The 26,830-nt window shown below is 56.7% G+C and overlaps 4 protein-coding genes across 7 annotated transcripts; 1 reads left to right on the top strand and 3 right to left on the bottom strand.

Moving 5' to 3' along the window:
* Positions 1-105: 105 nt before the first annotated feature.
* RUVBL2 (RuvB like AAA ATPase 2) lies at positions 106-15,244 on the top strand. The gene is made up of 15 exons (XM_047712190.1): positions 106-464; positions 2,761-2,815; positions 3,862-3,917; positions 4,205-4,346; positions 5,966-6,095; positions 6,255-6,321; positions 10,129-10,235; positions 10,331-10,424; positions 10,812-10,935; positions 11,280-11,374; positions 11,477-11,595; positions 13,569-13,688; positions 14,100-14,229; positions 14,884-14,998; positions 15,124-15,244. The coding sequence occupies exons 1-15, from the start codon at positions 453-455 to the stop codon at positions 15,147-15,149; spliced, it is 1,392 nt and encodes a 463-aa protein (XP_047568146.1). The 5' UTR covers positions 106-452; the 3' UTR covers positions 15,150-15,244.
* Positions 15,245-15,767: 523 nt separating this feature from the next.
* Positions 15,768-16,929, bottom strand: LHB (luteinizing hormone subunit beta). The gene is made up of 3 exons (XM_047712022.1): positions 16,837-16,929; positions 16,325-16,492; positions 15,768-16,081 (listed from the first exon to the last, which is right to left on the bottom strand). Exons 1-3 carry the CDS (start codon positions 16,849-16,851, stop codon positions 15,839-15,841), a joined length of 426 nt encoding a protein of 141 aa, XP_047567978.1. The 5' UTR covers positions 16,852-16,929; the 3' UTR covers positions 15,768-15,838.
* A 704-nt stretch (positions 16,930-17,633) lies between these two features.
* On the bottom strand, positions 17,634-21,127 carry LOC125089663 (uncharacterized). Of its 2 annotated transcripts, XR_007124012.1 has the most exons (6): positions 20,340-21,125; positions 19,854-20,054; positions 19,589-19,753; positions 18,705-18,832; positions 17,749-18,163; positions 17,634-17,713 (listed from the first exon to the last, which is right to left on the bottom strand). XR_007124012.1 is itself a non-coding variant. In XM_047712018.1 (5 exons), the coding sequence occupies exons 1-5, from the start codon at positions 20,493-20,495 to the stop codon at positions 17,800-17,802; spliced, it is 1,014 nt and encodes a 337-aa protein (XP_047567974.1). In that variant the 5' UTR covers positions 20,496-21,127; the 3' UTR covers positions 17,797-17,799. The 2 variants fall into 2 exon arrangements, 1 of the variants encoding a protein (XP_047567974.1); XM_047712018.1 differs by lacking the exon at positions 17,634-17,713 and having other exon boundaries at positions 17,797-18,163; positions 20,340-21,127.
* Positions 21,128-21,718: 591 nt separating this feature from the next.
* On the bottom strand, positions 21,719-25,485 carry NTF4 (neurotrophin 4). 3 transcript variants are annotated; one of them, XM_047712020.1, is made up of 3 exons: positions 25,122-25,485; positions 24,003-24,131; positions 21,719-23,141 (listed from the first exon to the last, which is right to left on the bottom strand). In XM_047712020.1, exon 3 carries the CDS (start codon positions 23,127-23,129, stop codon positions 22,494-22,496), a length of 636 nt encoding a protein of 211 aa, XP_047567976.1. In that variant the 5' UTR covers positions 23,130-23,141; positions 24,003-24,131; positions 25,122-25,485; the 3' UTR covers positions 21,719-22,493. The 3 variants fall into 3 exon arrangements, with proteins under 3 accessions (XP_047567976.1, XP_047567977.1, XP_047567975.1); XM_047712021.1 differs by lacking the exon at positions 25,122-25,485 and adding an exon at positions 24,557-25,110 and having other exon boundaries at positions 21,724-23,141; positions 24,008-24,131; XM_047712019.1 differs by having other exon boundaries at positions 21,725-23,141; positions 24,008-24,131.
* Positions 25,486-26,830: the final 1,345 nt, after the last annotated feature.

Consider the following 26,830-nt stretch of genomic DNA (forward strand, 5'->3'; position numbering starts at 1 on the left):
CCGCCACCTTAGCGGCCAATTAGAACCTCGGGGGGGCGTGGCTGCCCGCCGCGCTTGCCGACTGGCCCTCAACTCTGTCAATCCTAATCTTGAGGCCCCAGAGTTAGCAGGGAGAAAAGAGGGTGGAATAGGGAGCAAAGGGAGCGTGGGGGACGTGTGGTAGCCCAAAGAAGTCTTAAGAATTTTGCAATCAGCCTCAGCAAAGAGGTCTGGGTAAAGGGAGGGGCCAGGAGGCGTTGGGAACCGACCCAGGAGTTCCGGGAAACCCTTTACCATCTCAGTCTGCAGAGGAGCGGGGCCTGAAAAGTGACGCCACACCCCCACAAGGAGAGTTTGCATATTTATGAGGAAACGTCGAGATTTTTGGAGGACCTGGCCGTCTAGAAGGACCAGAACGCCTCGTTTCTAGCGCGTTTCCGTTTCCGCTAGGATATTGGCGGTTGGTGAGCATCATGGCAACCGTGGTAAGTGCCGGCGTGGGGATTGCTGAGGAGCGAACCCTCACTCCCGAGTCTGAGCCGGAACGGTGCTGGGGACCCGGGCCCCTGGGTCTGAGGGAGAAGGCCTGAGGTCCAGGATTCCCAGTTATGAGGGAAGAGAAGGTCTGGGGGCCAGGACTCCCGGGTCTGAGGGAGAAGGTCTGGGGGCCAGGACTCCTGGCTCTGAGGGAGGGGCGGGCTGGGGGCCCGGACTCCCGGGTCTGAGGGAGGAGGCGGCTGGGGGCCAGGACTCCTGGGTCTGGAAGAGGAGAGGGAATGGGAGCCAGCACTCCCTTGTCTGAGGAAGGAGGTGGCTGGGGGTCTGGACTCCTGGGTCTGAGGGAGGAGGGGGCTGGGGGCCTGGGCTCCTGCGTCTGAGGGAGGAGGTGACTGGGGGTCTGGACTCCTGGGTCTGAGGGAGGAGGGAGCTGGGGACCTGGGCTCCTGCATCTGAGGGAGGAGGAGGCTGGGGGCCTGCACCCCTGGGTCTGAGGGAGGTGGAGGAGCTGTGGGCAGGACTTCTGAGTCTGAGGGAGAAGGCTGCTGGGGCCTGGGCTTCTGTGTCTGAGGGAGGAGGAGTCTGGGGGCCAGGACTCCTGGGTCTGAGGAGGAGTAAGGGGGGGGGGGTATCCTGGAATCCTGGATTCAAGTGGTATTCAGGGTCTCAGTGGTCCGATCTGACCCTATCATGTTACGGGAACTCCCAACTTCTAGTCCTCTGGGTGCAGTCAGCAGATAGTTCTGCAGACTTTGCCCTAAAGTTTGATGAGGGTTCTAGTATCTTGGGCTTCAAGCCATTCAGGAGCCTTGGGTTGTTGATGGTATGAATGGCACCTGAGTACAGGAGGAGGCTCAGGTGGGAACTTGTCCTGTGTGCTTAAGAGTGAGGAGTTGCTTAATCTTGAGCCACAAGAGTGTTGAGGACCTAGAGGGTATCCGTGGGGAAGGGGACACAGCTGGGAGTGCAGAGGTTGGGAATCTTGTCATGGGATTGTTTGGGCCATTTTCATATTTTGGCACCTCATACTTGGGGCTGATGCTCAGTAGGTTATCACTTGAATTTTTTTTTTTTTTAAATTTTATTTATTTGACAGAGGGAGAGATGGAACACAAGCAGGGGGAGTGCTCCCTGGGAGCCCGATGCGGGGCTCGACCCCAGGACCCCAAGATCATGACCCGAGCCGAAGGCAGAGGCCTAATGACTGAGCCACCCAGGCGCCCCTCACTTGAGTTTTTTTTTAAAGATTTTACTTATTCATTTGAGAGAGAGCCAAAGAGGGCACAATCAGGGGAGGAGGGAAAAGGAGAAGCAGACTCCCGGCTGAGCCGGAATCCTGAGGCAGGGCTCGATCCCAGGACTTGGAGATCATGACCTGAGCCAAAGGCAGGTGCTTAACCATCTGAGCCACCCAGGTGCCCCTCCAGGGGCTCTTGAATTGTCCCGGGGGGGCCCGTACTCGTCTCTCTCCCCTATATGAGAAGGAATGGTGGCTGGCTCCTCTTTTCAGAGAGCTGGGGACACCAGAGGACCCAGTACCTGCTTGCCAAGTCAGCTCAGACTTTAGTGCGTCATTCATCCAAACCCCAAGCGTTGAACCCCAAGTGAACAAGCAAGATGTGGGCTGTGCCCTTCATGGGACTCCCATCCACTGGAGCCGAGAACATTGATTGGACAGTCTCCCTCCTAAATGTGAGATTACACAGGGAGATCGGGCTCCCAAGGGAGACCTCGCATTCTGCCCGGACATCCGGAGACCCTGGAACAAGTCAGGCTGGGGCAGAGGTCAGGGAGGGCCTCCCTTCATGTCGCTTCATCTAATTCAGTGGGGGAGGTGGGGAGAGCAGGCTGGACCCTGGGACATGTGCGTGCAAAGGCCTGGTGACAGATTTGGGCAGTGAGGTACAAGGGGGCCGGGCGATCGAGCCAGCTCGCTACTCCACGTTGGTGTCTGTCCTTCTGGCTGTGGGAGTGGAGAAAACTTCTTCCTTCACCATATCACTCCAGGACACCACGTACTGTGCCAGGTCCTGGGGACAGAGCTGTGAATGAGACAGACACGGTCCTTATTGTTCTGGGACTCGGTGTACTGGGGTCAACCAACCAGCATTCGTTGGTGACAGACGAGAAGGGTGGGAGTGACAGATGTTGGGGCTGTTGGCCTGCCCCATGTAGGGAAGAGGAATGCAAAGGACTGCCTCCTGGACGCGGGCGGGAGGGACGGAGGAGGTAGTGAAAACTGGGATCATCTGACTCTTCGGACGTGTCTTCCTCTGCTCCCAGACGGCCACAACCAAGGTCCCAGAGATCCGAGATGTGACGAGAATTGAGCGTATCGGTGAGTGAGCATAGCCACCCCTGCCTGCCCCTGAGACAGAGCCAGCCTGCCCAGGGACCCTGAGAGGGAGGTGGGCTGAGTGCCAGAGTGGACTCAGATGGCACATGGGGGACCGTGTTGGGAACCACTTCCGTTGCAAGAGGCTGATTGATTGCTCTCTGCCTCAGTGTCCTTATCTGCAGAATGGAGCAGAGATAGTTCCCCTCATCAACTGATAGAAGATTCCATAAGGTCAGGCACATAGAACCCTTAACGTGCAGGGGCCAATATTGTTTCAGCTCTTAGAGGGCCGGGCGCTGTTGGAGCAGAAGACCCAGTACCTTCCCCGCAGGGTGCTTACAATCTGGAGCTGGGGTCAGCAAATCTTTTCTTAAAGAGCCAGCTGTAACTCTCTTCTCTGTGGCAAATAATTCAGTTCTCCTGCTGCAGTGCAAAAGCAGCCACAGGCCCTGTGTAAGGGAATGGCCGTGGCGCTGTGCCAATAAAACTTTATTTACAAAAACAAGAAGACTGACCCACAGGCTCTAGTTTACGCAGCCCCGGTCCAGTGTGAAACATTGAAATCCCACGTCTCTATCTCTCACTGGGCTGTGTGGTCTTGGCCAAGGGGGCCTAACCTCTCTGGGCTCCTTCCTTAACTTCATGGCGGTGAGGGCCTGAGGAGGTTGCTGAACCCCAGAAGCACTCTGGGGTGGTAATAGCTGCGACTCTGTTTCTCAGGTTATGTGGAATGAGATAAGAATCTGTAGGGCCGCTTAGGCTATAATCGTAAAGTAATTGTGATCGTCAGCCGTTCCGGTTAGATTCTGATCTGATGGTGCCGTAAGCCAGGTCTTGGTGATTCTGGCCCACTGTGCTATAGCCTAAGGGCAGCTCTAGTTTATTAAGCCTTTACCCCGACCAGCCCTTCTCCCCGTGAGGTAGAGACTCAGACCCTCTATCTGACCAAGGAGGAAACCAGGGCTCAGATGAAGCCCTTTTCTCTGGCCACACATTATCCCTAGCTGACTGGTGACTGTGTCTTCTGGTTCTTCCCCCTGACGCAGGTGCACACTCGCACATCCGGGGGCTGGGGCTGGACGATGCCTTGGAGCCACGGCAGGTAGAGCTGAGGGCAGCGAGGTGGGGAGGCTGATCCCTGGAGGTCCCAGGCACAGGGGCCCGGGAGTGTTAGGGTCTCCCAGACCTCTGGCCACCTATCTATAAAATGTAGCCACGTGCAGAGTTTTATTAATTTTTAAAAATTGAGGTGGAAAAGGTTTTTTCAGCTTTTTTCCCGAAGTCCTAACCAACAGCATGCCCTTTTGTCTCCCTGGCCTGGAGGTGGTGGAAATGGGGTGGCAGCCCAGTGGGATGTCACCTGGTGTGCTCTTGCCTTCCACCCCATAGGCTTCCCAGGGCATGGTGGGGCAACTGGCTGCCCGGCGGGCGGCTGGCGTTGTGCTGGAGATGATCCGGGAAGGGAAGATCGCCGGGCGGGCAGTGCTCATCGCTGGCCAGCCGGGCACGGGGAAGACAGCCATTGCCATGGGTAAGAACGCTCTCGGGGGCCGGGGGGGGTGCCTGGGTGGCTCAGTGGGTTAAAGCCTCTGCCTTTGGCTCAGGTCATGGTCCCGGGGTCCTGGGATCGAGCCCCGCATCGGGCTCTCTGCTCCGCGGGGAGCCTGCTTTCTCTTCTCTCTCTCTGCATGCCTCTCTGCCTACTTGTGATCTCTGCCTGTCAAAAAAAAAAAAAGAATGCTCTCGGGGCAGGAGCTCTTCGGGTCTCTGCCAGATAATACTTACTGTGTAAATCCGGCTTCGCTTCAGCCACATTTAACAGGCCGCCCAAAATGGCAGGAACGTAAACATTCTGGCTCATTCTCTCACGTAGAAGAATCTGCCTTCCTACCTCAACATCCTCTGTACTTGCTTCCGTGTCAGGGTCACCTGTTCCAAGAGGGTTGCCTAAGCTCCAGCCTTCCCATCCATACTTCCACATAGGAGGAAGAAGAAAGAGATCTTGCAGTGATTATATACCTCCCTCCCTTTAAAGGTAGCTCCCTTTAAGCAGCTGTCATGCAACTCCCACACGGTTTTACTTACATCTTATTGACCAGAACTTAATCATATCATCACATTTACTGCGACATGATGAGACATGAGCACCTCTTGTTTTAATGTGGACCATTGCTTCCTTAGTAAAGTGCGGGTCCTGGGCCAGACACTGGGGACACTTAGATGAGGAAGGGCAAAGCCTTAACTTTAGGGAGTTTCTGGTCTTGGGGACACAGTTCCTTATAGGCTGGTGGGTGCTGTAATGGACAGAGGCGAATCCTGACCCTATGAGGGAGCAGGGAAGGATGCGGCGGTAGTTACCAGGAGAGCCTTCCCAGAGAAGTCAGGCCCTGAGCCAAGACTTGCAGAGTGTCTGGACAGTAAAGAACGGGACAGCCAGGCACAGAGTGTGGCACATCTCTGAAAAGGGGACCAGGAAGAGTCCCCACCTCCCACTGGTCAGAAGGGTTCAGTGACTTCCTATCTGTGGGACTCGGCGTGGTGCTTGGAGTGATGGCAAGATCAGCCCCGCTGGCCACCAGCCAACCCCAGGCCAGAGAGAAGACCTGTTCCCCAGCTTGTCCGCGGTCATGTGACCGGTTCATGGTTGGACACCAGTGCCCACCTGCCGCCCCCAGGTCACTTCTCTGCAGGGTGCCTCCCCTACTAGTGGTCCCTGTTCTACAGAGAGGCAAACAGACTCGAAGCAGACAAGACTTCTCAGGATCACGTGGTGCTAAGCGGTCAGGCCAGGATTCAACCTAGGCAGTCTGTCTCCAGGGCCATTAAGGTTAACTGTTTCAGCCCTCTTTTGGCCTCTACTCCTGTGCATTGCCCCCGAGCCCGGAGGCTAAACAGCTCCTAGAGGTTGGGAGATGGGCTTGGCAAGAAGATAAGGTCATGAAGTTGGCCCTCTGGTCAGCATTGGGTTTGAACCGTGCCTCAGTGTGCAGCCTGCCGTCCCTGGCTTTCTCCGTGTCTCCCTGTCTGCCCCCGGCGCTGAACCCGTCTCAGCTATGCTCCTTCCTGAGCAGGGAGAGAGCTGGTTTGACACAGGGTAGGTGGTGCCTGGTGCTAGGCTGCACCCACCTACCCAGACCACCTCTTCCCCAGGCATGGCACAGGCCCTGGGCCCTGACACCCCGTTCACAGCCATCGCGGGCAGCGAGATCTTCTCCCTGGAAATGAGCAAGACAGAGGCGCTGACGCAAGCCTTCCGGCGGTCTATTGGAGTTCGCATCAAGTAAGCACAAGACCCAGGGCTGGCGATGGAGCCAGCTCGCAGAGCCTCGGGATGACCCCTGTCCTGTTCGACTTGTTCTGTGCCCAAGGGCTTGTGGGAGTTAGCCATTCCCAAGCGCCCAGGCATTGGGCTCTCTGCTCATACCTGTTCTCTGCCTAGGGAAGAGACCGAGATCATCGAAGGGGAGGTGGTGGAAATCCAGATTGACCGGCCGGCGACAGGGACGGTGAGTCTGCTGTGAGCCTAGGCCACCTCCAGGGCTGGAGGGTGGGGCGACGGAATCCGTGGAATATTTGATCTGCAGGTTGGAGCCCTCTTCGGGTGCCTCCGGTTGGGGGTCAGTTTATCCCCTGGTGAGCAGCACTGTGAGCAGTTAATACCAAATAATACCAGTTAATACCAAATAGTGTCATGAGAGAAAGTCTGGAAGTTTCTCATAGTTAATTTTTTTTTAAAGTTTTATTTATTTAAGTAATCTCTACCCCCAACATGGGGTTCGAACTCACAACTCTGAGACCAAGAGTTGCATGCTCTTCTGACTGAGCCCTCTGGGGGCCCTCTCATAGTTAATCTTTTTTTGTGTGTGTGCAAAATGGTGGTTTTCTCAAAGGACGGGGACAGGACCTGTGGGCAGAAGGAGCTGCTGCGCTCTCTCACGGCTGATTCTTAATGGTCAGGCTTAAGAACCTGTTCTTTGAGATTTTATGCAGCTTAGCACTTAAAGGCATTTCCTATCCAGGTTGTTGTGATTCCCTCCCTTTTTTTTTTTTTTTTTTTAAGTTGAGAATGATAACATTCTTGTTGTAAAATGAAACACATAAGGAAGCACATAAAGTAATCATGTGGTTAGTAAATTATTATAAAGCAAATCCCCTTAGGACCACCAGCAAGATAGAAAACTAGAACTTCAGGGCGCCTGGGTGGCTCAGTGGGTTAAGCCTCTGCCTTTGCCTTGGATCATGATCTCAGGGTCCTGGAATCAAGCCCTGCGTCAGGCTCTCTGCTCAGTGGGGAGCCTGCTTCCCCCTCTCTCTACCTGCCTCTCTGTCTACTTGTGATCTCTCTCTATCAAATAAATAAATAACATATTTAAAGAAAAAAAAAAAACTAGAACTTTGCTGGCTCCCGACCCCTGGCAGCCACGGATCCGCTTCTGGTCTCTGTGGATTTGCCAGTTTGGGGTCATTCTTACACACAGGGTCCTGTGGCAGGTGACTTGCCAGGGCTGGCTTCTCTTCCTCCATCTGTAATTCTCTCGCACATGTTCAGTTGTAGTTGCTGGTGACACGCCAAATGATGGAAAGTTTAGACACGCTTCAGGCCTCTTGACCTCGCACTGAGTCACCTCCCGTTCCTGTGTCTTGTCCCGTGGACACTGTCCTCTTCTTTCATTTGCTTGTCGTTCTCAATGGAAATAGGTTTCAGAAGCACAATTCCATTGACTTGCAATTTCTTTTTTTTTTTTTTCTTTTTTAAGATTTTATTTATTTATTTGACAAAGAGAGACAAAGCAAGAGAGGGAACATAAGCAAGGATAGTGGGAGAGGGAGAAGCAGGCTCCCTGCTGTGCAGGGAGCCCGATGCAGGACTGGATCCCAGGACCCTGGGATCATGACCTGAGCTGAAGGCAGACACCTAATGACTGAGACACCCAAGCACCCTGCAATTTCTTTTTTTAAAAAGATTTTATTCCTTTATTTGAGAGAGAGAATGAGCAAGGGGAGCGACAGAGGGAGAGGGAGAAGCAGACACTCCGTTGAGAAGGGAGCCCGACACCGGGCTTGATCCCAGGACCCTAGGATCATGGCCTGAATGGAAGGTAGACACCCAACTAACTGAGCCCCTCAGGTGCCCCTCGACTTGCATTTTTTTTTTTAAGATTTATTTATTTATTTGACAGAAATCACAGGTAGGCAGAGAGTCAGGCAGAGAGAGAGGAGGAAGCAGGCTCCCCGCCGAGCAAAGAGCCCGATGCGGGACTCGATCCCAGGACCCTGAGATCATGACCTGAGCTGAAGGCAGAGGCTTAACCCACTTAACCCAGGCACCCTCGACTTGCATTTTTAACCCCTGTCCCTAACTCCTTAGTTAGTCTCATCCATTGGCAATTACCTTTTGAATTTTAAAGATTTTATTTATTTATTTGACAGAGATCACAAGTAGGCAGAGAGAGGGGGAAGCAGGCTCTCCACTGAGCAGAGAGCCCAATGTGGGGCTTCATCCCAGGACCCTGAGATCATGACCTGAGCTGAAGGCAGAGGCTCAACCCACTGAGCCACCCAGGTGCCCCTACCTTTTGAATTTTAAAAATGTGGTAGAAGGGACGCCTGGGTGGCTCAGTTGGTTAAGCAGCTGCCTTCGGCTCAGGTCATGATCCCAGCATCCTGGGATCGAGTCCCACATCGGGCTCCTTGCTCATCAGGGAGCCTGCTTCTCCCTCTGCCTCTGCCTGCCATTCTGGCTGCCTGTGCTCGCTCTCTCTCCCTCTCTCTCTCTGACAAATAAATAAATAAAATCTTTAAAAAAAAATGTGGTAGAAGAATATTTAAACATAGAGAAAGCCATCCCCAAGATAGTTCTTCTATTTAGTTTTTAATTTTTTTTAATTTTTATTTTTTTTTAAAGATTTTATTTATTACTTATTTGACAGAGGGAGACACAGTGAGAGAGAAAGCATAAGCAAGGGGAGTGGGAGAAAGAGAAGCAGGCTTCCTGCCGAACAGGGAGCCTGATGCGAGGCTCAATCCCAGGATCTGGGATCATCACCTGAGCCAAAGGCAAACACTTAACCAGCTGAGCCACCCATGCACCCCTTGTTTTTATTTATTTTTTTATTTTAAAGTAAATTCTACCCCCAGCATGGAGCTGGAACTCAACAGCCCTCAGATTAGGAGTCACATGCTCCCCCGACTGAGCCAGTCAGGTGTCCACCCCCCACAAAATGTTTTTATTTTATTTTTATTTATCTTTTGATTAGTAAGGATCCATGCCCAGCCTGGAGCCCAGCGTGGGACTCGAACTCACAACCCTGAGATCAAGACCTGAGCTGAGATCAAAAGTCAGACACTTAACTGACTGAGCCACCCAGGTGTCCCACAAGATAGTTCTTTAAGTTAGATTTTTGTCACAGAAGACATTCATGAATGCACCCTGCCTTTAAAAATGTAAAACTGGAGGCGCCTGGCTGACTCAGGCAGTAGAGCACGTGACTTGCTTTCTAAGGTCATGAGTTCGAGCCCCATGGTGGGTATAGAGATGCTTAAATAAATGTTTTGGGGCACCTGGGTGGCTCAATGGGTTAAGCTTCTGCCTTCAGCTCGGGTCGTGATCTAAGGGTCCTGGGATCGAGCCCCACATTGAGTCCCATATCAGGCTCTCTGCTCAGCAGGGAGCCTGCTTTGCTTCCTCTCTCTGCCTGCCTCTCTGCCTACTTGTGATCTTTGTCTGTCAAATAAATAAATAAATCTTAAAAAAAAAAAAAAAGTAAAGCCAAAACCATCTTTCTCTCCCTTCCAAATCTTGGCTCTTTCTTTCTGCCACCTGTCCCTACAGAAAGGACCGCTCCCTAGAAACAAGACCGGCGGCTGTGCACTGACTGTGCTTACCTTGTGGGAGGGAGAGTGGCGTTTTTGTTTTCTTAGCTGTGTTTAGCTTAGCTCTGGGTCATCTGGGTTTGTGAACCGTAAAATAGTTACCTGGATAGAAAACGAGGAATGTGGGATTGTGACCCCCGCCCCCGCCATGTCATGGGACTGCTAGTCCGTGTTGCTGTTCTTAAAAACTTAACCTTTTAGGCAAGTTGTTGTTTGCTTGCTGGGGTTTAGTAATCGGTTTGTTAAGAAGTTGACAAACAGTAAGCTGCATATGTTGAAGGTTAACATATGTGTGTACCTATGAGGCCATCACCATGGTCGTGACAGTGAATATGTCCATTAGCCCCTAAGGCATCCCGGTGTCATGCCCATTTCAAAGCCGTGTTGGGGAGATAGTGGGCCCGCTCTGAACTGCTTGCCTGGCATGTCACCCCTCTCAGGGCTCTAAGGTAGGCAAGCTGACCCTCAAGACCACAGAGATGGAGACCATCTACGACCTGGGCACCAAGATGATTGAGTCCTTGACCAAAGACAAGGTCCAGGCTGGGTGAGTGGCAGGGGGCCACACTGGGTGGCCAGGGTGGGCGATCTTGGGCCCTTTTTTGTCCTCACTCCTGCCCTCCTTCCCCCATTCCTCCACAGGGATGTGATCACCATTGACAAGGCCACGGGCAAGATCTCCAAGCTGGGCCGCTCCTTCACACGCGCTCGTGACTATGACGCTATGGGCTCCCAGGTGGGCCAGGGCTCTGGGGGTCCCCTTGCTCCAGACACCAGGATGTTTGTGTCTCCACCAACACCTCCATGGCCCAGAGGGTCTGGATCCTCCAGTCACCCCAGCCCTGTGGCCCTGGCACTCCTGGTTTTTCCCTGTAACCTCTAGGACAGCCAAGACCTTTCATCTTGGCCCTTGCTCGTGGTTTCCAAGGTCCTCCGGGAACTCCCCATCCTTCAGTGCTCTTGAATCCCCTAATGGTGACTCCTCTTGGAGCTGGGGTTTCCGGATTCTCAGCTCCATTCCAAGGAGTCCGGAGTCCAAACTCCCCCTGCGCAGGCCCCTCTGAGCCCCCTTTCATGCTCTTCTCTGCCGATGTCTCTCCCTCCCCTTCCCCGGACCCCATAGACCAAGTTCGTGCAGTGTCCAGACGGGGAGCTCCAGAAACGCAAGGAGGTGGTCCACACCGTGTCCCTGCATGAAATTGACGTCATCAACTCCCGCACCCAGGGCTTCCTGGCTCTCTTCTCAGGTGGGGTGCCTTGGACTGGCCCTACTCCGTGCACCCCCCTTCCCCACCCTCCAGCGTATCCCCCTGGTTTGTCCGTCCCACCCTGTTGCCATCTGTCCCTCTCTTCGGGCGGTCCAGCGGGAGCTTGCGTATCCTGCCCTTTCTTCTTTGTGGGTTCTCTGTCTCCGGTCCTCCTCCTCTCTGGGACGTTTGGAACTCCCACCCCTTCTGTCCCTTTGCCACTCCAGTTTTGGTCTGTCTTCCCTCTGTCCCTGGTGTCCCGTCCTTCTCTGTCTTCATCCACCCTCCGGGTCTGGGTCTCTGTCTCCTCTCTGACCCTCCCCGCACTACCCCTGCCTCCCTAGGCGACACAGGGGAGATCAAGTCAGAAGTCCGAGAACAGATCAATGCCAAGGTAGCTGAGTGGCGTGAGGAGGGCAAGGCAGAGATCATCCCCGGGGTGAGTATCGGGGCCCGGCCAGGGCAGGCGGCTTGCGGTGATGGGAAATGGGAGGAGAGAGGCTTGGGTGGTGGATTTGACATACCCCCCAACGGCTCCCAGGTGCTGTTTATCGACGAGGTCCACATGCTGGACATTGAAAGCTTCTCCTTTCTCAATCGGGCCCTGGAGAGTGACATGGCGCCAGTCCTCATCATGGCCACCAACCGCGGCATCACCCGGTGAGCCAGCTGCTGGCCCCCTCAAAGGCCTCTGGGAGAAGGGGGTGCTCCAAGCAGTGGGTATAGGCCCAGGGTAAGCAGAGCACGTTTGCTGAGCTTGGAACGAGGCCCCACAAGTACCGGGTCCCAGATGGAAAGATGTGCTTCCCTCAGACAAGGGCAGCAGGTACTCTGCTCTGCTCCACAAAGAAGCTGAGGGACCACATTCTTTCTGTCTTTGTTCCTGTAGCCCTTGAGGCTGCAGTTCTCAAACGGTGTGCCGAGGCATCCCAGGGAGCTACAGAACACACACACAGAGGGCTGTGGAATGGTTTAAGTCTCTGAGGGGTGCATAGAGGTGTGTGTTGGACACTGCATAAATCATTATGCTTAGCTCACTTTGCCCTAACTACCTTACAGAACAGAGCTGGATATTACTTTTGGCCTGGGAAACCTTCCTGAGCCATGAATACCCCAGGTTCTGGTGAAGCTTGGGAACCTCTGCCCTAGGGTGTTGCCAGCACCACTCACCCTGTCATCCCAGCTGGCCGCCTTCTCTGCCTCATCTGTATTGGTGGACAGGGAGGTGGAAGCAGGGGCTAAACGGCCCCCAGGAAGCTGGGGCCCCGTCATCACTGCCGGGGACAAATGGGCAGATTGTCCCTGGCTTGTGTCCCCGGTGAACTGCTCGGACCCTAAAGCTGGGGAGGAAGGGAGTGCCTGGGTGGCTCAGTGGGTTAAGCCTCTGCCTTTGGCTCAGGTCATGATCTCAGGGTCCTGGGATCGAGCCCCGTGTCGGGCTTTCTGCTCAGCAGGGAGCCTGCTTCCCACCCCCCTCTGCCTGCTTCTCTCTGTCTGTCTATTAGATAGATAAGATCTTTAAAAAAAAAAAAAAGAAGCTCGGGAGGTGGATATTGTCTCAGCCCCACATTACAGGTGAGGATAGCAAGGCCCCGTGACGGATGCCTGAGGTCACAGGGAGAAGGGGTCAGGGCCAGAGCTGATCTCCGAACAGGGATGGGAGGAGACTGGCCAAGAGCAGGGCGCCAACCCAAGTCCCTCATTATCTGCACATCGTGTATTTGGGAGTCCGTGTCCTCTCACTAACATTGATTTGTCCGTTCCCCCCCACACACACCAGTACCTGTGACACTCCAGTGCCCTGGGGCAGATGTGCGTAGAGAGGCCACACATTTGAGTCGCCCTCTAGGGACGCTCCAAACCAAGCTCCAACAAGGTGCCACCCTGCCGGCCTTCTGGTTTCGGCTCACGTGCCGCAAAAGCATGTCCTTTTCCTGATTGGTTCAGCGTCACATTTGCTGCATTTTATGCTTTTTATTGGGGATTTCACGTCTCAAGGGGCCTGTCACTTCCCAGTGTCCCCAACCACAAGGCTGGAGTGGATGCACCTCGTAGAGCGAGTGTGTGTGTGTTGGGTGAGCTCCATTCGGGCCTGATGGAAAGTGTTAACAGAAACACACAGAACCAGGTTATATGTCAGTCGGTTGACAGCAATATTGTGACCAGAGGTTCACAAGAACCTAACCACGTGTGTCCCCAGGAAGCGGCGGTGTGACACTTGCCTCTGGGCGTTCGCCCCACTTTACAGAATGTAACTCCCGTGAGTAACGGGAACCCACAGTGTCTCCTGGGCCCTGTGCTGAGCCCGGTGCAGCAGGGAGTAGGACCGGCTGTCTCTTCCCTGCGGAGCTCTACGTCACGCAGAGGAGTGGGACCTTGACTCAGTAATCCCGGATAAAGATACCTAGCTAAAATCAGCCCATCCCGGGGAGGGGGGGCGGTGGACGCAGCTGGGGGCCAGCTGCACCGTCGGTGGCGACAGCAGCCAGGAGCTGAAGGTTAAGTGGTGTTTGCCCTGTGAGTAGGCCGTGGTGGCATTGGGGATGTTGGGGGGGGTATTCCAAGGAGAGGAAATGGAGAGCCGGGTCCTGGGAGCATAGCCCTGACGGCCCTCCCTTCCCCCTCCTCCCCAGGATCCGGGGTACCAGCTACCAGAGCCCCCACGGCATCCCCATCGACCTACTGGACCGACTGCTCATCGTCTCCACCTCTCCCTACAGTGAGAAGGACACGAAGCAGATCCTCCGCATCCGGTATGGGCCAGGCCACCTGCTGTCCCAGGTTGGGGCCAGGCTGTGGGCCTGAACAGCATGGCTGGCGCCCATCATGTTTGGCAAGTGGGGGCAGGGAGGTCTGAGGGGGAAGGTCCCTGGGCCTGCAGGAGGTAGGGCTGGGCTGGGCCCCCCCTAGTGGCCCCCGATCTGGGGATGGGGAAGGAGCGGAGGGGCGGGTTTGATTGGAGGTCCGGGGGGATCTCAGGCTGCAGGCCCAGCCGTGCCTCCGAGGCTCTTCTTGCTACACGTTCTGTGGTTCTGAGGAGATCAACTCTGCACATCCCCCAGGATGTCCCACAGCGCCAGGGGGAGATGGGCTGGCCGGGGCAGACATTCGCTGCAGTTGGAACCCGGGCCCTGGCTCACCCCCCCACCACCACCTGCCCACAGGTGTGAGGAGGAAGACGTAGAAATGAGTGAGGACGCCTACACGGTGCTGACGCGCATCGGGCTGGAGACCTCGCTGCGCTACGCCATCCAGCTCATCACGGCGGCCAGTCTCGTGTGCCGGAAGCGCAAGGTCAGGCCAACAGTAAGCCCCCCAGGGCCAGCCCGAGGGCGTGGAGGGCCCCACTCGCCCCTCCAAGGGCCTGTTGTACATTTTTGGATTTAGTCCCGAACTGGTTTTTGTTTTTTTTTTGTTTTTTTTTTTCTTTTTTAAGAGGCTCAAATCGCCTTCCTTTAATGTCTTTCTTTTTTTTTTTTTTAAGATTTTTATTTATTTATTTATTTGACAGAGAGATCACAAGCAGGCAGAGAGAGAGGAGGAAGCAGGCTCCCTGCCGAGCAGAGAGCCTGATGTGGGGCTCGATCCCAGGACTCTGAGATCATGACCTGAGCCGAAGGCAGCGGCTCAACCCACTGAGCCACCCAGGCGCCCCCCCCCCCCCTTTTTTTTTTTTTTTTTAGAGATTTTTATTTCTGAACTGGGGTTTTTCAAAGGCCAGAAACATGGGTCTGTGGAGTTCATACCTGTATCTCCCGGCCCAACACAGAGCAGGTGCTCGGGGATGTCTGGGAGCTCCAAGTTAACACCGTCAAGTCCATCTTCCAGATGAAGCCACCCAGGAAGGGAGGGTTTGGGCCCATGGCCAGGCGGGATTTGAACCCAGACCCCAGAGTCTTCACCCTGACCCGCCAGGGGCCCCACTGAGGTGTGGCTGTTGCTCGGCAGGGCACGGAAGTGCAGGTAGATGACATCAAACGGGTCTACTCGCTCTTTCTGGATGAGTCACGCTCCACACAGTACATGAAGGAATACCAGGACGCCTTTCTCTTCAACGAGCTTAGTGAGTGTCCCCCACTGTGCCTGTCCCCAGGGTCACCCACCAGAGGGCAGGCGGGTATCTGATCTGGAGACCTCAGTCCCCGCCCCCAGCCCACACTGACCACCTGGCCTTCCTTCTCCCCACAGAAGGCGAAACCATGGACACCTCCTGAGCTGATGTCACCCTCGCCCTTTCCGCCCCACCCCACCCTGTTTTCTACTAGAGTTCTGACACTGTCACTTTGTATAAAATGGTTCTGAAACTGGACCTATTCCCCCCTCTCTTTTTTTTTTTAGAGAGAGAGCTCATGGGGCAGGGGTGGCAGTGAGGCAGAAGGAGAGTGAAAGAGAATTTTTTTTTTTAAGATTTTACTTATTTGACAGAGACATAGTGAGAGAGGGAACACAAGCAGGGGGAGTGGGAGAGGGAGAACCAGGCCTCCCACCTAGCAGGGAGCCTGATGCAGGGCTCGATCCCAGGACCCTGGGATCATGACCTGAGCTGAAGGCAGATGCTTAACCCACTGAGCCACCCAGGCGTCCCCGAGAGAGAGACTCTTAAGCAGACTCCAGGATACCCAGTGTGGAGTCCAATGTGGGGCTCCTTCCCATGACCTTGAGATCATGACCTGAGCTGAAATCAAGAATCAGATGCTCAACCAGCAGCCACCCAGGTGCCCTGAAACTGAACCCATTCTGAGTGTGTGTGTGTGTGTGTGTGTGTGTGTGTGTGTGTGTGTTTACACACGTACATGCACCCTGAGTCTGACAAAAGACAACCTCAGTGCAGTTTGAGAAGCCTTTATTAGGAGGGGAGGAAAGAAGCATCTGCTGGCTTCAGGAGTTGGGGTAGGGGGGATCCTTAGAGGAACAGGAGGCCCGGGAGCGAGGGGTGGTCACAGGCCAAGGGCTGGGCTCTGGGACCCCCACAGTCGGAGCTGCTGAGGCGGCAGGGCCCGCAGCGACAGCTGAGGGCCACGGGGAAGGAGACCATGGGGTCCACACCAGGCGGGCATCCGGGGAGCTGGATGGAGGCAAAGCGCAGCTCGTGGTAGGTGCACACCGGCTGTGGCATAGGTGGCAGGATGGCTGGCAGCACTCGAACCTGTAGGCCGGGATAGGGGGGTGGGGGCATGGTCCACCTGTGGTCAGACCCTCCCCTGAGTTCCCCTGCTGCCCCCCACAGGTCGCAGACTCAGGTGTCCGGCCAGCAGACCCCCTGTGCTGTCACTCCCACGTGCCCAGCTTGCCCTCCCAATTCCCCAGCCCCTGCCCAGGGGGGCAGGCCACCCTTCCATCCCCAATCCAGCAGGGCTGGCCCCTGCTGCCCCCCCCCCCTACTGCTCACCATGCTGGGGCAGTAGCCGGCACAGATGCTGGTGGTGAAGGTGACGCAGACTGGGCAGGCCTCGTTCTCGGCAGCCAGGGTGGCGTTGATGGGCCGGCAGAGTGGCCGTAGTGGCCCCCTGGATGCCCACACCCCACCCACGTTCAGCAGCAGCCACAGCAGCAGCCCCTGGGACAAGGCCAGTGTCTCAGGGCCAGCTGGATCCCCCTACCCTGAGCCCTTACCTTCCCATCCCCTAGACAGGCTCCCCTACCTCGCATCTTCTGCTCGGGACCCATCCCTCCCACTGTGAACCCCTGTTCCATACTTGGGGACCCCAGATACTCCCCAACATTGCATATTCTCCCCCCCCTCAGGCCCTGGTTCACCTGCTTCCCTCCTGGTGGGAAGCCTGTTGGCCATCCACACCCTTCTAGAAGGAAGCCTCCTTCATCGGGTCACAGGACTCTCCCTCTTTGTGCCAGCTATGGCCGGTTGGAGCTGCAAGGTGCCCAGGGGCCCTGCAGTCTTACCTGGAGCGTCTCCATTCTCAGTGCCTTCCCCGTGAGGTTTACCTGGTCTTATACTTGGAGGCTGTGGAGGCGGCAAGGCCACTGGGGGTGGCGGCACGATGGGGTAACCTGGACACTAATCTTTCCGGGGGCGAGAAGCAGAAAAGGTCAGGGAGGTGTGCAGGAGTGGTTCCTTGGAGTGCCCCTTCCCCCCGCTCCCTGAGTGGCTCCCACACCAAGAAGCGGGAGACGCCCACGGGGAAGCTGACTTCACGGCCTCAATCCTCAGGGGCTGGCGAAGTCCTGTACGGGTCCTAGGTAATAGGCCAGAGGGAGCCCTTGGCTTTGACCCCGGCGGTGTAGCCTGGCCTGTGCCCATCATGGTGGGAACCAGGAAAGGCTGAAGGTCAGCCCCTTCCAAGGGCCCTCAATTGGCCGAGACGTCAGCCCCCCTCCACCTGTCAGCCCCCCTCCACCTGCCGTAGACTGAAAGCCATTCCTGTGCCACCGTCTAAACCCTGCGGAGGGGCGTGGCTTCAGTATTGGATTCTGTGGCCGCCGCATGCAGATGCGCCTTCCTTCCGCAAGGGATTCAGCGGGAGCCCCGTTTCCCCCCACACCCAGGCTCCCAGAGCCGACACCAGCAACGGGCATGGTTTAGGCTATTTAACTCTGTCGTTGACTAAGAAGCTCTGCCCCCTCTGTGGCAGAGGGCGTATCCCGCCTACGAGCCCACAGCCCCAAAGTTCATTTTTCTCGCTCAGCTCCCACCTCCCTGCCCAGTCCCCCCCCGCCCCCGTCAGCAGTGTGGTCAAGTATGGGGAGTCGCCCCGCCCACGACTGAGTGGGCGGGTCCTGGTCTCACTACCACGTAATGGGCGGGGTTCCCGATCTTAGCCCCGCCCAATGTGCTACCAGTCGCGGTCCTCTAGCTCCGCGCCCGGGGAGGGGGGGCGTGTCCAGGGCGGGGCTGGCGCTGCGGGCTCAGACCCGGGCTGGCTTCATGCTGCCGTAGGTGGAGTTCTCAGTGCGGTAGGCTTGCGGCACGCTGTAGATCCCCGACATCGGCTTCCAGTGGGGGCCGCCCCAGGGCAGCTCCAGCGGGCAGAAACGGTTGAGCCCGAGGAGGGGGTGCAGCGGGGGTCTGTAGGACTCCTGAGCCAAAGACAGCGCCCCGCGGTGTGGCACTGCAGTCGTCACCGGATGGACGTGGGGCACGCGGATCCCTGGCGGCCGAGAGGGGCGCGGACAGGGTGGCCTTTGTGGGTCATGGCCCCAGGCCTGAGGCGTCTTGTTAAAGGTCCAGGAGGTCAGCGAGTCCTTGCGGGGATATCCAGACAACTCCTTCCTGTTGGGTGAGAGAGGCAGGAGAGGGAAGGCACAGTTGGTTCCTAGGGGCAAGGCTGAGGTTCAGACCTCGCGTTCTGCGGAACCTGTAGACCTGAACTCCTGTGTTTCGAGGCAAAGACACATTTGTAGGATTCGGAGACCCCTCAGGAAGGATAGGGGCTGGGGACCCCCAGCCTGGATTCCTGGGTCCTGGAGGTCCTTAGGGCCTGGAGGTCCTAAGGGCCTGGGATCTGGAGTTTTCGAATCCAAGGGAAGGAGTATCTGGGAACCAAAACAGGCCCCGCCCTGGACCCTCAGGGTCCCGCCCCTGGTCCCGAACCCCTTCTTGGGCAAGCGGCAGGTTTCGTATTCCTGAGAGTTGACACTAAGGAAACCTGGGCGCTAAAAAAGGTAGGGGCTGGGGCCTGAACTTCGGTTTCTTGAGCTTGCGAGAGCTGAAGGCTGAGGCTCCTGAGTCGGACAAGGGGGAGCCGACACCCGGGTTCGGCGGCCCGCCGTCCTACGTTGGGGGGCGGCGCCGAGCGAGGACCCAGGCTCACTTCGGGTAGGCCCGGAAGTCCTTGGCCGAGGTGGTCAGATAGAGCTGACGGCGGTCCAAGATGCCCTGGTCAGACACTGTGAAAGGCCGGCCGGCCAGCTCGGGGTTCTTTGTCCAAGGGATTAAAGCCTGAGGAGGATCCAGGGAGGAGGGATGAGCAAGAAAGAGGTTTCATTCATTCCAGGCCCTGGGTCGCTAGACTCAGGATTCCGCTTCGACCCAACAGACCCTCACACCCGCCCCGAGAATCCGAATCCTTCCTGACCAATGGCAAGCTAGCGCACTTTAGCTTCGCTCCCCATATCAGAACCCTTATTAGGGTTACTCCAAAATCCAAACACTTGCGGGTCATCGAACACAAAGCCCAGGCCCCAACCACAAAAAAAAAAAAAAAAACCTTCCCAGCTCCGCCCGCAGACCCCTGGCTTCCACCTCCCGCCACTGGAATTCAGCCGCACCTCGGGCCACCTTTCCGTTTTGCTCGTCCGCTCCGGGAAAGCCTAGCCCCGCCTCCCGACTTTGGCTCGGAAAGTTCAAGACCCGCCCCCACGTACCGAACGCCCCCGCGCCCGGACCCCCTGCCTCCAAACTCCCTCCTAGACAAGCCCCCGCCCACCCGGGATTTACTGGCGGTGGCCTCAGCCTCAGAGCTGGGATTTCGGTCTCCAGGCCCCTCCTCCTCCTCCTGACCCTACCTCAAAAGGTCCAAGCTCCACCCCCAGACTCCGTAACCTGATTCCGTTCCAGACCTTTTGTCCACGACCCCAGACTCAAAATTCTCCACCCCAGGGTCTGCTAGCCTGGTCCCTAGCCGCAGAGCCCCTCCGACGCCGCCCCAGGCGCTACAAGCTCTTTCCCATGGTGGCAACGGGTGTTCTCCTCTACCTGGGAAGGGCCTCCGCGAAGGTGCTCCGCAAGCTCCAGGGGCTGGGGCCCGACGTAGAATGTGGGGCGCTGCTGATCCGGGTCGGGCCAGCCCGTGTACTGCGCCCGCATCTCACTGCACTGGTGCTTCGTGATCAGCGGGAGGCGCCAGCCACGGTGTCTGAGCTGCGGGAAGGCGACGCGGAGATCCAACGTGAGGGTGCTCAGTACTCCAGTGCTATCCCCAGCTCTGTCCCCTGCGGACCTCTGCATCCCAGCACGTTACCTTTTCGTCTAAATCCTTGATCCCCACAGTCCTCGTGGGGTCCGAAGGCTCTGGGGCCCTAGGCTGTGCGTAGGGCCCGCCGTGCTTCTTAGGCACGTAAGCCGAGCCAGAGGTTGTCTCCCATCTGCTGATGACCTCATCAAAATCCCAGATGTGCAAATCCTGCTTGGCGGCCGGCGGCAGGGGCTCCGCGACCGTGGACTGGGAAGAAGGACGTCAGCTAAAAAGGTCAAGTCTGGCCCGCGAGCCCTGATCTCTCCCAGTCGGTCTCCAACCCTTTCCTCCCTCCAGTCCCAGGCATCCAGGTTCCCTGGACCCTCTTTTTTCAGATCCAGGACTCGGGGACACTCCTCCTTCAGTCAGAGTGGAGCCCGCGCCCCAACCCCCTTTTCTCTCGGCAGGTGTCTGGACCCCCAGGCCTCTCCTTCAGACACAGGAGCCTGGGCCCCCAGTCTCCTTCTGGCCAGGAACCTAGGGTCCTCTCACCTGCACAGTGGGCGGGAGAAAGGACACAGGCGGGATAATGTGGTGGGCGACACCACTGCTGGTGAGACGCCATTTGGGCCAGGATCCAGGCACCTCGGCCCCAGAGATTGGGGACCATGGGGGACCGTAGCGCAGAGCTAGGGTCGGACCAGCCATGGTCCCACCGCTGCGGGAGAGCCACGCGGGGGCAGGTTTGTTGTTCCTGTTGCCCCAGGTAACAGAACCCGCCCACCCTGAGCTCAGCCAATGGAAGGCCTGCAGGTGTGTGAATGGTTGGACAGTGTAAGAAAGAGACCCAGGCTCAGAGGGACTGGGACTTTGAGGGAAGGGCACAGAAACTCAGAGAAATGGGGGAGGGGAGTCCCAGAGAGAGAGTGAAAGGTCGAAAGGGGGAGGAGGGAGGAAGGGGGAATAGCTCAAATTGTAGGGAATTTTAGAGACACAGAGAACCCGGCCTGGGGGAGACGGAGACCTGGAGGGGGAGGAGGATGGAGACCACCCACTGCCATCAGGGAATCCATGAGAAGCAGTTCCCTTTCCTACGGGGTCCCAACTCTCCCAGCCCCCTCCTCCCTCTGCCAGGCCTGCCTACCTCAGGGGTAACGATTTCCAGACTTCCCCAGGGCTCTCCCTCCCTCCCTGTGTGTGCTGGAGGCGTCAGCCCAGGGCTTGGCCTTCGTCTGTCCTGCCTGCCTTTGATTTTGTTGAAAACTTCCACCTGGATATGGGGGTGGGTGACGAGGGAGAGACCCACAGACACAGACACAGACACAGGGAAATACTTAGCAAGAAGAGAGGGGAGGGGATGTGGAAAGAACTTTGATGAGAAAGAAACACAGGCAAGAATGGATAAGAAAGAGTGAATGAGAAACAGAGACAGAGAGCTACTGACCCAGACGCAAGAGACAGAGAGGGAGGTGACAAAAAGGAGAGTGGGAACCACAGACCTAGAAACACAGAGATGTAGAAACAGAGGCAGCTGGAACCGCCCACCCTTACCCTTCCTAGGGACCCAGTCTGTGTTGGCAGAGGAATGGGGGGGGGGTGTCTATGGTCTCAGTCCTTAGCCTAAAGCCGGTTCTAAAAGATAGTGTGTGTGTGTGTGTGTGTGTGTGTGTGTGTGTGTGTGTGTGTGTGTTGGCAACAGGCTTAAGGTATGGACTGGTGATACATGAAGGGGGTATCCTGAAGGTGTGGTCTACTCCTGACTTCCCTTGTCACTTCCTTACTTTAAAGACCTTTTGGTCAAGGGCTCTGGCTTCTCAGCTCCCAGTAGCTCATCCCACTAACCCATTCTTCAGATGGGGAAAACTGAGGCTATCTTCTGCAACCTGACCCCAGGTCCCACTGAACCCCTCGTTCAGGCCCCTGGGGCTACTTCTTTTTTGGATTTTATTGGACCATTCAAAGCCTTCCACTGTCCACATGACCCCTGATCCTAGCCAGGAGTCAGGTCAACTGGTCCGAATTTTATACCATACTCAAGCTGGATGATTCTAAGGTCTGTCTCTTTCCCAAGATGAGGTAAAAGCTGGGACAGAAACTCCCCAACAGGGTTAAACTCTCCAGCACCCTGACCTCTTATCATTCAACCTTGCTTGTGCTCCTACTGTGATGGCTAGCTTACTACCTTAAGACAGAACATTCTAAGCCAACACTCTCCCCATGTGACCAAGTAAGATTTCTCATTCAAACCCCAGCTCCCAGCTGGTTGCTTATGTGTCCGCTTTTATACTCCCCCACCACTTCTTGATGTATCACTTCCTTGTCACTCTCTCCAGGGTGAGCAAGATGTCCTCCGAGATCAAGCAGTTAGCAACTTAGAAGCCAAGGTTTCTCCAATGGTTAAATCCACCAGAGTTGATCTGACAAATTGTGTATTAGCACTGATAAACGGCAGACACTCAGAAAGTATTGGATATCATCATCATCATCCTCAAGTTCATCCAGAAGAACTCCTATTCATCCTTCAAAACCCCATTTGGTTTCACCACCTGTCTTGCATGGATTGAGCTCTCCAACTCAGAAAAGCTGTGATTTTGTGACCATTTCACAAGTTCCCAAACTGAGGCCCAGAGCAGTCAGGCCGCCCCTGAGGTCCCTCAGCATCCAGCTATCTTCTTCCTCTGCCTGCCCAGTTGCTGAGCAGGGCCCTCAGGCCCGACCAGTCCGGCTGAGGAGCGTGCAGACGCAGGCAGTGTCAATTCGAATCCATCGCCAGCCTACACGGCCCTGGGCATCAGCGGTCAATGCCCGCACGTAGGACTGCTTGGCCTTACACTCAGACACCCAGTGCCTCCGGTCCACACCCCGGCAGCCTCCCCCACCCCCACCAGGGCCACTTTCCTCAGCAGCGCTGTCAGCCTTGCAGCGGGTCTCAAAGAAGTACTGGCGGAGAGGGCTGCCTCCAGCCGCAGGAACCTCGCCCAGCACCTCCACCTCACGCCCGCGCAGGTCCACAGCTGTCCGGCGGTCTGTCACCCAGCCACTGACCGCATCACACACAGCCAGCTCTCCCCGGCGACTTGCTGGTGCTGTCTCGCTCACCCCTCGCCGACTGCGGTTGGCGGGGCTGCCTGCTGGCTCCCCAAAGGCCCCGGCCTCCAATAGGAATAGCAGAGGGGGTCCAGCGGGGGTGCCCCTGGACAGGACTACTCGGGGGGACAGGAGGTCCCATTCAGGGGCCAGAAATGGGGGCAGTGGTAAGGGTGGAGGATGGGACTCCATTGGGACACTGGGGAGGAGGAAAAGGAGGAGGATGGGGAGGGAGCAGGAGGGGCTGGGGAGCATCTCGCTGAGCACCTGAGGAAAAAGAGGGAAGCTGGGGTTAGAGATGAGGGTAAAAAACTTAGTGGGGGAGGGGGGCAGAGGTTGGGAACTCCAGGGGGACCTGAATGCCAGAACCATGGGAAGCCCTTGTTCTAGAACCTTGGGAGGACCTTATATTCTAGGACTTAGATAACACCCAACTTCTGGATTAATCATAATTATTCTACTACTATTGCCAATAATAGCCAACAAATCAGCAAATGGAGAAATACAGGCTCAGAGAGGTGAGTGACTGATACCAGATCACACAGCCAGCAAATGCCAGAAGTAGGATTTGAGCCCCATCAGAGCAACTCTGCCCTGAATCCTACCCCTACCTACAGCCTTGCGGGACCCTAAGTTCTGCAGCCTAGAGGAAGTTTGAGGTTCCAAATTCTAAGAAAGACCATGTTCTGGGATCCTAGTAAGACCCAAGTTCAGCTCAACACTGCCACTGAGAGGGTAAGACATTTCCTCTCTCGTGGGGGGCCTCAGTTTCCCTATCCAAGAAATGAACCAGGGGAACACCTGGGTGGCTCAGTTGGTTAAGCATCTGCCTTTGGCTCAGGTCATGATCCCAAGGTCCTGTTATCAACTCGGGCTCCTTGCTCAGTGGGAGCCTGCTTCTCCCTCTGCCTGCCACTCTCCCTGCTTGTGCGAGCTCTCTCTCTGACAAGTAAATAAAATCTAAAAAAAAAAAAAAAAAAAAAAAAAAAAAAAGAGGAAGGAAGGAAGGAACCAGGGGCTGGGAGATAGTGGTGAGGGCGTGGACCCTACGGTTTCTCTGCAATATTCTGGAAGTCTGTAGTTCTGGGAAAGTGGTGTGGAGAGAAGTAGGAAGCAGCAGGTGGTTACCAGACCTGTCAGCACCTCGTCCACCTCCAGGCTCCAGTGCTGGGGGCCCCCAGGCTCTGGGGGGCCCCTGTGGGGGACACAGGTGGTCCCCTCTTTCCTGACATCTCAGGAGAGAGAAGGGGCAGCCACCTAGGGGAAGAAGGGAACAGGCAGGTTGTGTGAGCAAGTGGGGGAGGGGGCCTGAACACTCCCCTTCCCAGCGTTCCTCTTAAAGTGCAGGGTACCCAAGAGTCAAGGCCGCGCCCCCTTCCCAGAGGCCCCTTCCCTGACCAGGTGATGGCTCCTGGCTGGGATGGGAAGCAGATGGGGGAGGTGAGGGGAGAGGCGGGGGTTGGGAGGGTAGGGGCGGAGTGGGGAGGATAGAGGAGGCTGGAAAAAATTACATCCTCCACGGCCCATTCATCTCCCAGACAGGACGGGGGTGGCGCTGGTCTGGACACCCGGGTCCCTGAGGGCCCACACTCAAGAAGCCCTGGGTCCCTGAGGCTGCTTCCTGGAATGTTCTATCCTCACAGGACAGGCTGGGGCCCGTCCAAGACGTCTACCGCACATACCTGGAGTGGCTGCCTGCCTTGGCTCCGAGATGGGGAAATGGAAAGAAGGGTGTGAAGAGACCCAACGATGCCGATCCAACCAGGACCAGAAGTCAGCTACCTCCTCCCTCAGACCAGAAGTCTCTGTTCCCCGCCGCCACCTCACTCAGACCCGAAAGTCCTGGTTCCCCGCCTCCTCCTCCTTCAGGAGTCTAGATCTCCAGCTCCCTCTCTCACGTGCTGGCGTCCAGGAGCCCAGCACCCTCCTCCCTGAGAGCCCGAGCAGTCCAGACCCCCAGCGCCCTCCTCCCTCAGACCTGGGAGCTCTGGAGTTCAGGGCTCTCTTCCCCAGGTATCCAGAATTACGTACTCCCAGAGCCTTCCTCCCAAAGAAGATCCGAGCTGGGGGAATGGTCTCCTGAGACCCCTCTGGGGGTAACCGGCTGCATATCTGGAGGACTTCGCTCCTGCCTCAGTTTCCTCCGCCAAGCCCCGCCCCCTCTGGCCCCGCCCCCGTCCCTCCCTACCCGGGGGCAGGGCGACCCAGCCGCCGGAATCCCGGGGAAGGAGGCGCGGAGGCTCTTACCTGGGGTGCCCTCTTCGGCTTCTCCGCTGCCTCTAGCGCGGCGCGGCTCCTCCTCCCGCTCGTCGGCTGCAGGGACGCCCGCTTGTCCGCCGGCTCCTCGCCGCACACTCGGGCTGGCCCGGGAGGGGGCGGGGGCGGGGGCGGGGCGGTGCCCGACAGCGGAGGAGGGGCCGGGGGATCCCGCCTTCCAGACGCGTGCTGGGACCTCGGAAGGCCGGCCTGGCTCACTCAGTAACGGCCCGTCTCAGCCCCGGGAGGCCAGGCGCCAGCCCCCGTTCCCTCAGACCCAGGAGTTCTGACCCCCAGTCCCTCCTCCCTCAGACCCAGGAGTCAGGCCCGCCCCCAGCCCCTCCTCCCTCAGACCCATGAGTTCTCACCCCCAGCCCCTCCTCCCTCAGAATCAGGAGTCTGGGCACCCCCAGCCCCCTCCTCCCTCAGACCCAGGAGTCAGCATCCCCAGCCCCCTCCTCCCTCAGACCCAGGAGTCAGGATCCGACCCCAGCCCCTCCTCCTTCAGACTCACGAGTTCTCACCCCAAGCCCCTCCTCCCTCAGACCCAGGAGTTTGCTCCCCACCCCCCCAGCCCTCTCCTCCCTCAGACCCTGGAGTCCTTACCCCCCAGGCCCTCCTCCCTCAGACCCAGGAGTCCTGACAGCAGCTCCCTCTTTTTCTTAGAGCCCGGAGTCTGGGCCTGAGATTTCTTTGCGTTCTGTTGCCAATTAAGTGTCAATCTCTGGGCAGATTCCCACCCTCTGCTCTCACCCCCACTTTCCCAGGAGCTCTAGGCCAGACATTAACCAGCTGGACTTGGGCAGCGATAAGGCCCCAGGCCCTGGGAGACAGTGGATATGGTGTTGGGGGTGTTCTCCCACAGAGTCCCCTCTGCTGGAATTTCCTGGGTGGGGACTGGGGAGAGGGTCTGTCCTGAACTCAGATAAGAGAAATTCAAGGTATTATAGGACTCAGAGATAGACAAGGATTTGATGTGGAAACACAACGACCTGCTTGAAGGAAAAAAAAAAAAAAAAGAAGAGTGACAAAGGGAGATAGGAAAGGCACAGAAATGGAGAGAAAGGGGGGGACAAAAGCCTAGAGAGAGGAAAGACCACTTGACACTCGAGAGAAGGGGACACAATCCCAGAAGCGGGACAGAGACCCAGTGAGAAGAGAGAGATCCTCAGACAGACTGAGGTCAGATGGAATTAAGAGTCCCAGGCCCTCCACCCCTCCCCCAGAGCTATTTTAGGAGGAAAGCTGATATCCATCTTGGGAGGGGCAGGGGGTCATCCCATACCCCTCCATCAGCCTAAATATAGCATGGCAAGGTGGCAGGAAGGGTGTCCCCGGATTAGGGTGTTCCCCTCTCCTTTTCCCAGTCCCGCCAAGGCAAGGTAGAAGGCTGTGGAAGGTGGCTGTGGGTTGTTTACTAAGGGTGGAGGAGGGGCACTTCCCAGTCTGAGTGTCCCCTGGGGTTACTTCCCTGACCTCTCCACACTTCCCCCCCTACCCCATCCCTAAGCACCCAACAGGTCCCACTCCCTACCAGAGACACTCTATGTGATTTCTGGTCTCTGATGGGGTCGAACAGGTAAGTTTTCAAAGAAAAGTAGACCAGTCTCTGTCCCCCTCTCCCTCTCTGTCTGGGCCTCTAGCCCTGCTCTCTCTCTCTGGATATCTGACCTCTCCTCTCTGGTTGGCTTCCCAGCTTC

Source organism: Lutra lutra, chromosome 17, assembly GCF_902655055.1.
Source record: "Lutra lutra chromosome 17, mLutLut1.2, whole genome shotgun sequence".
Lineage (NCBI taxonomy): Eukaryota > Metazoa > Chordata > Mammalia > Carnivora > Mustelidae > Lutra > Lutra lutra.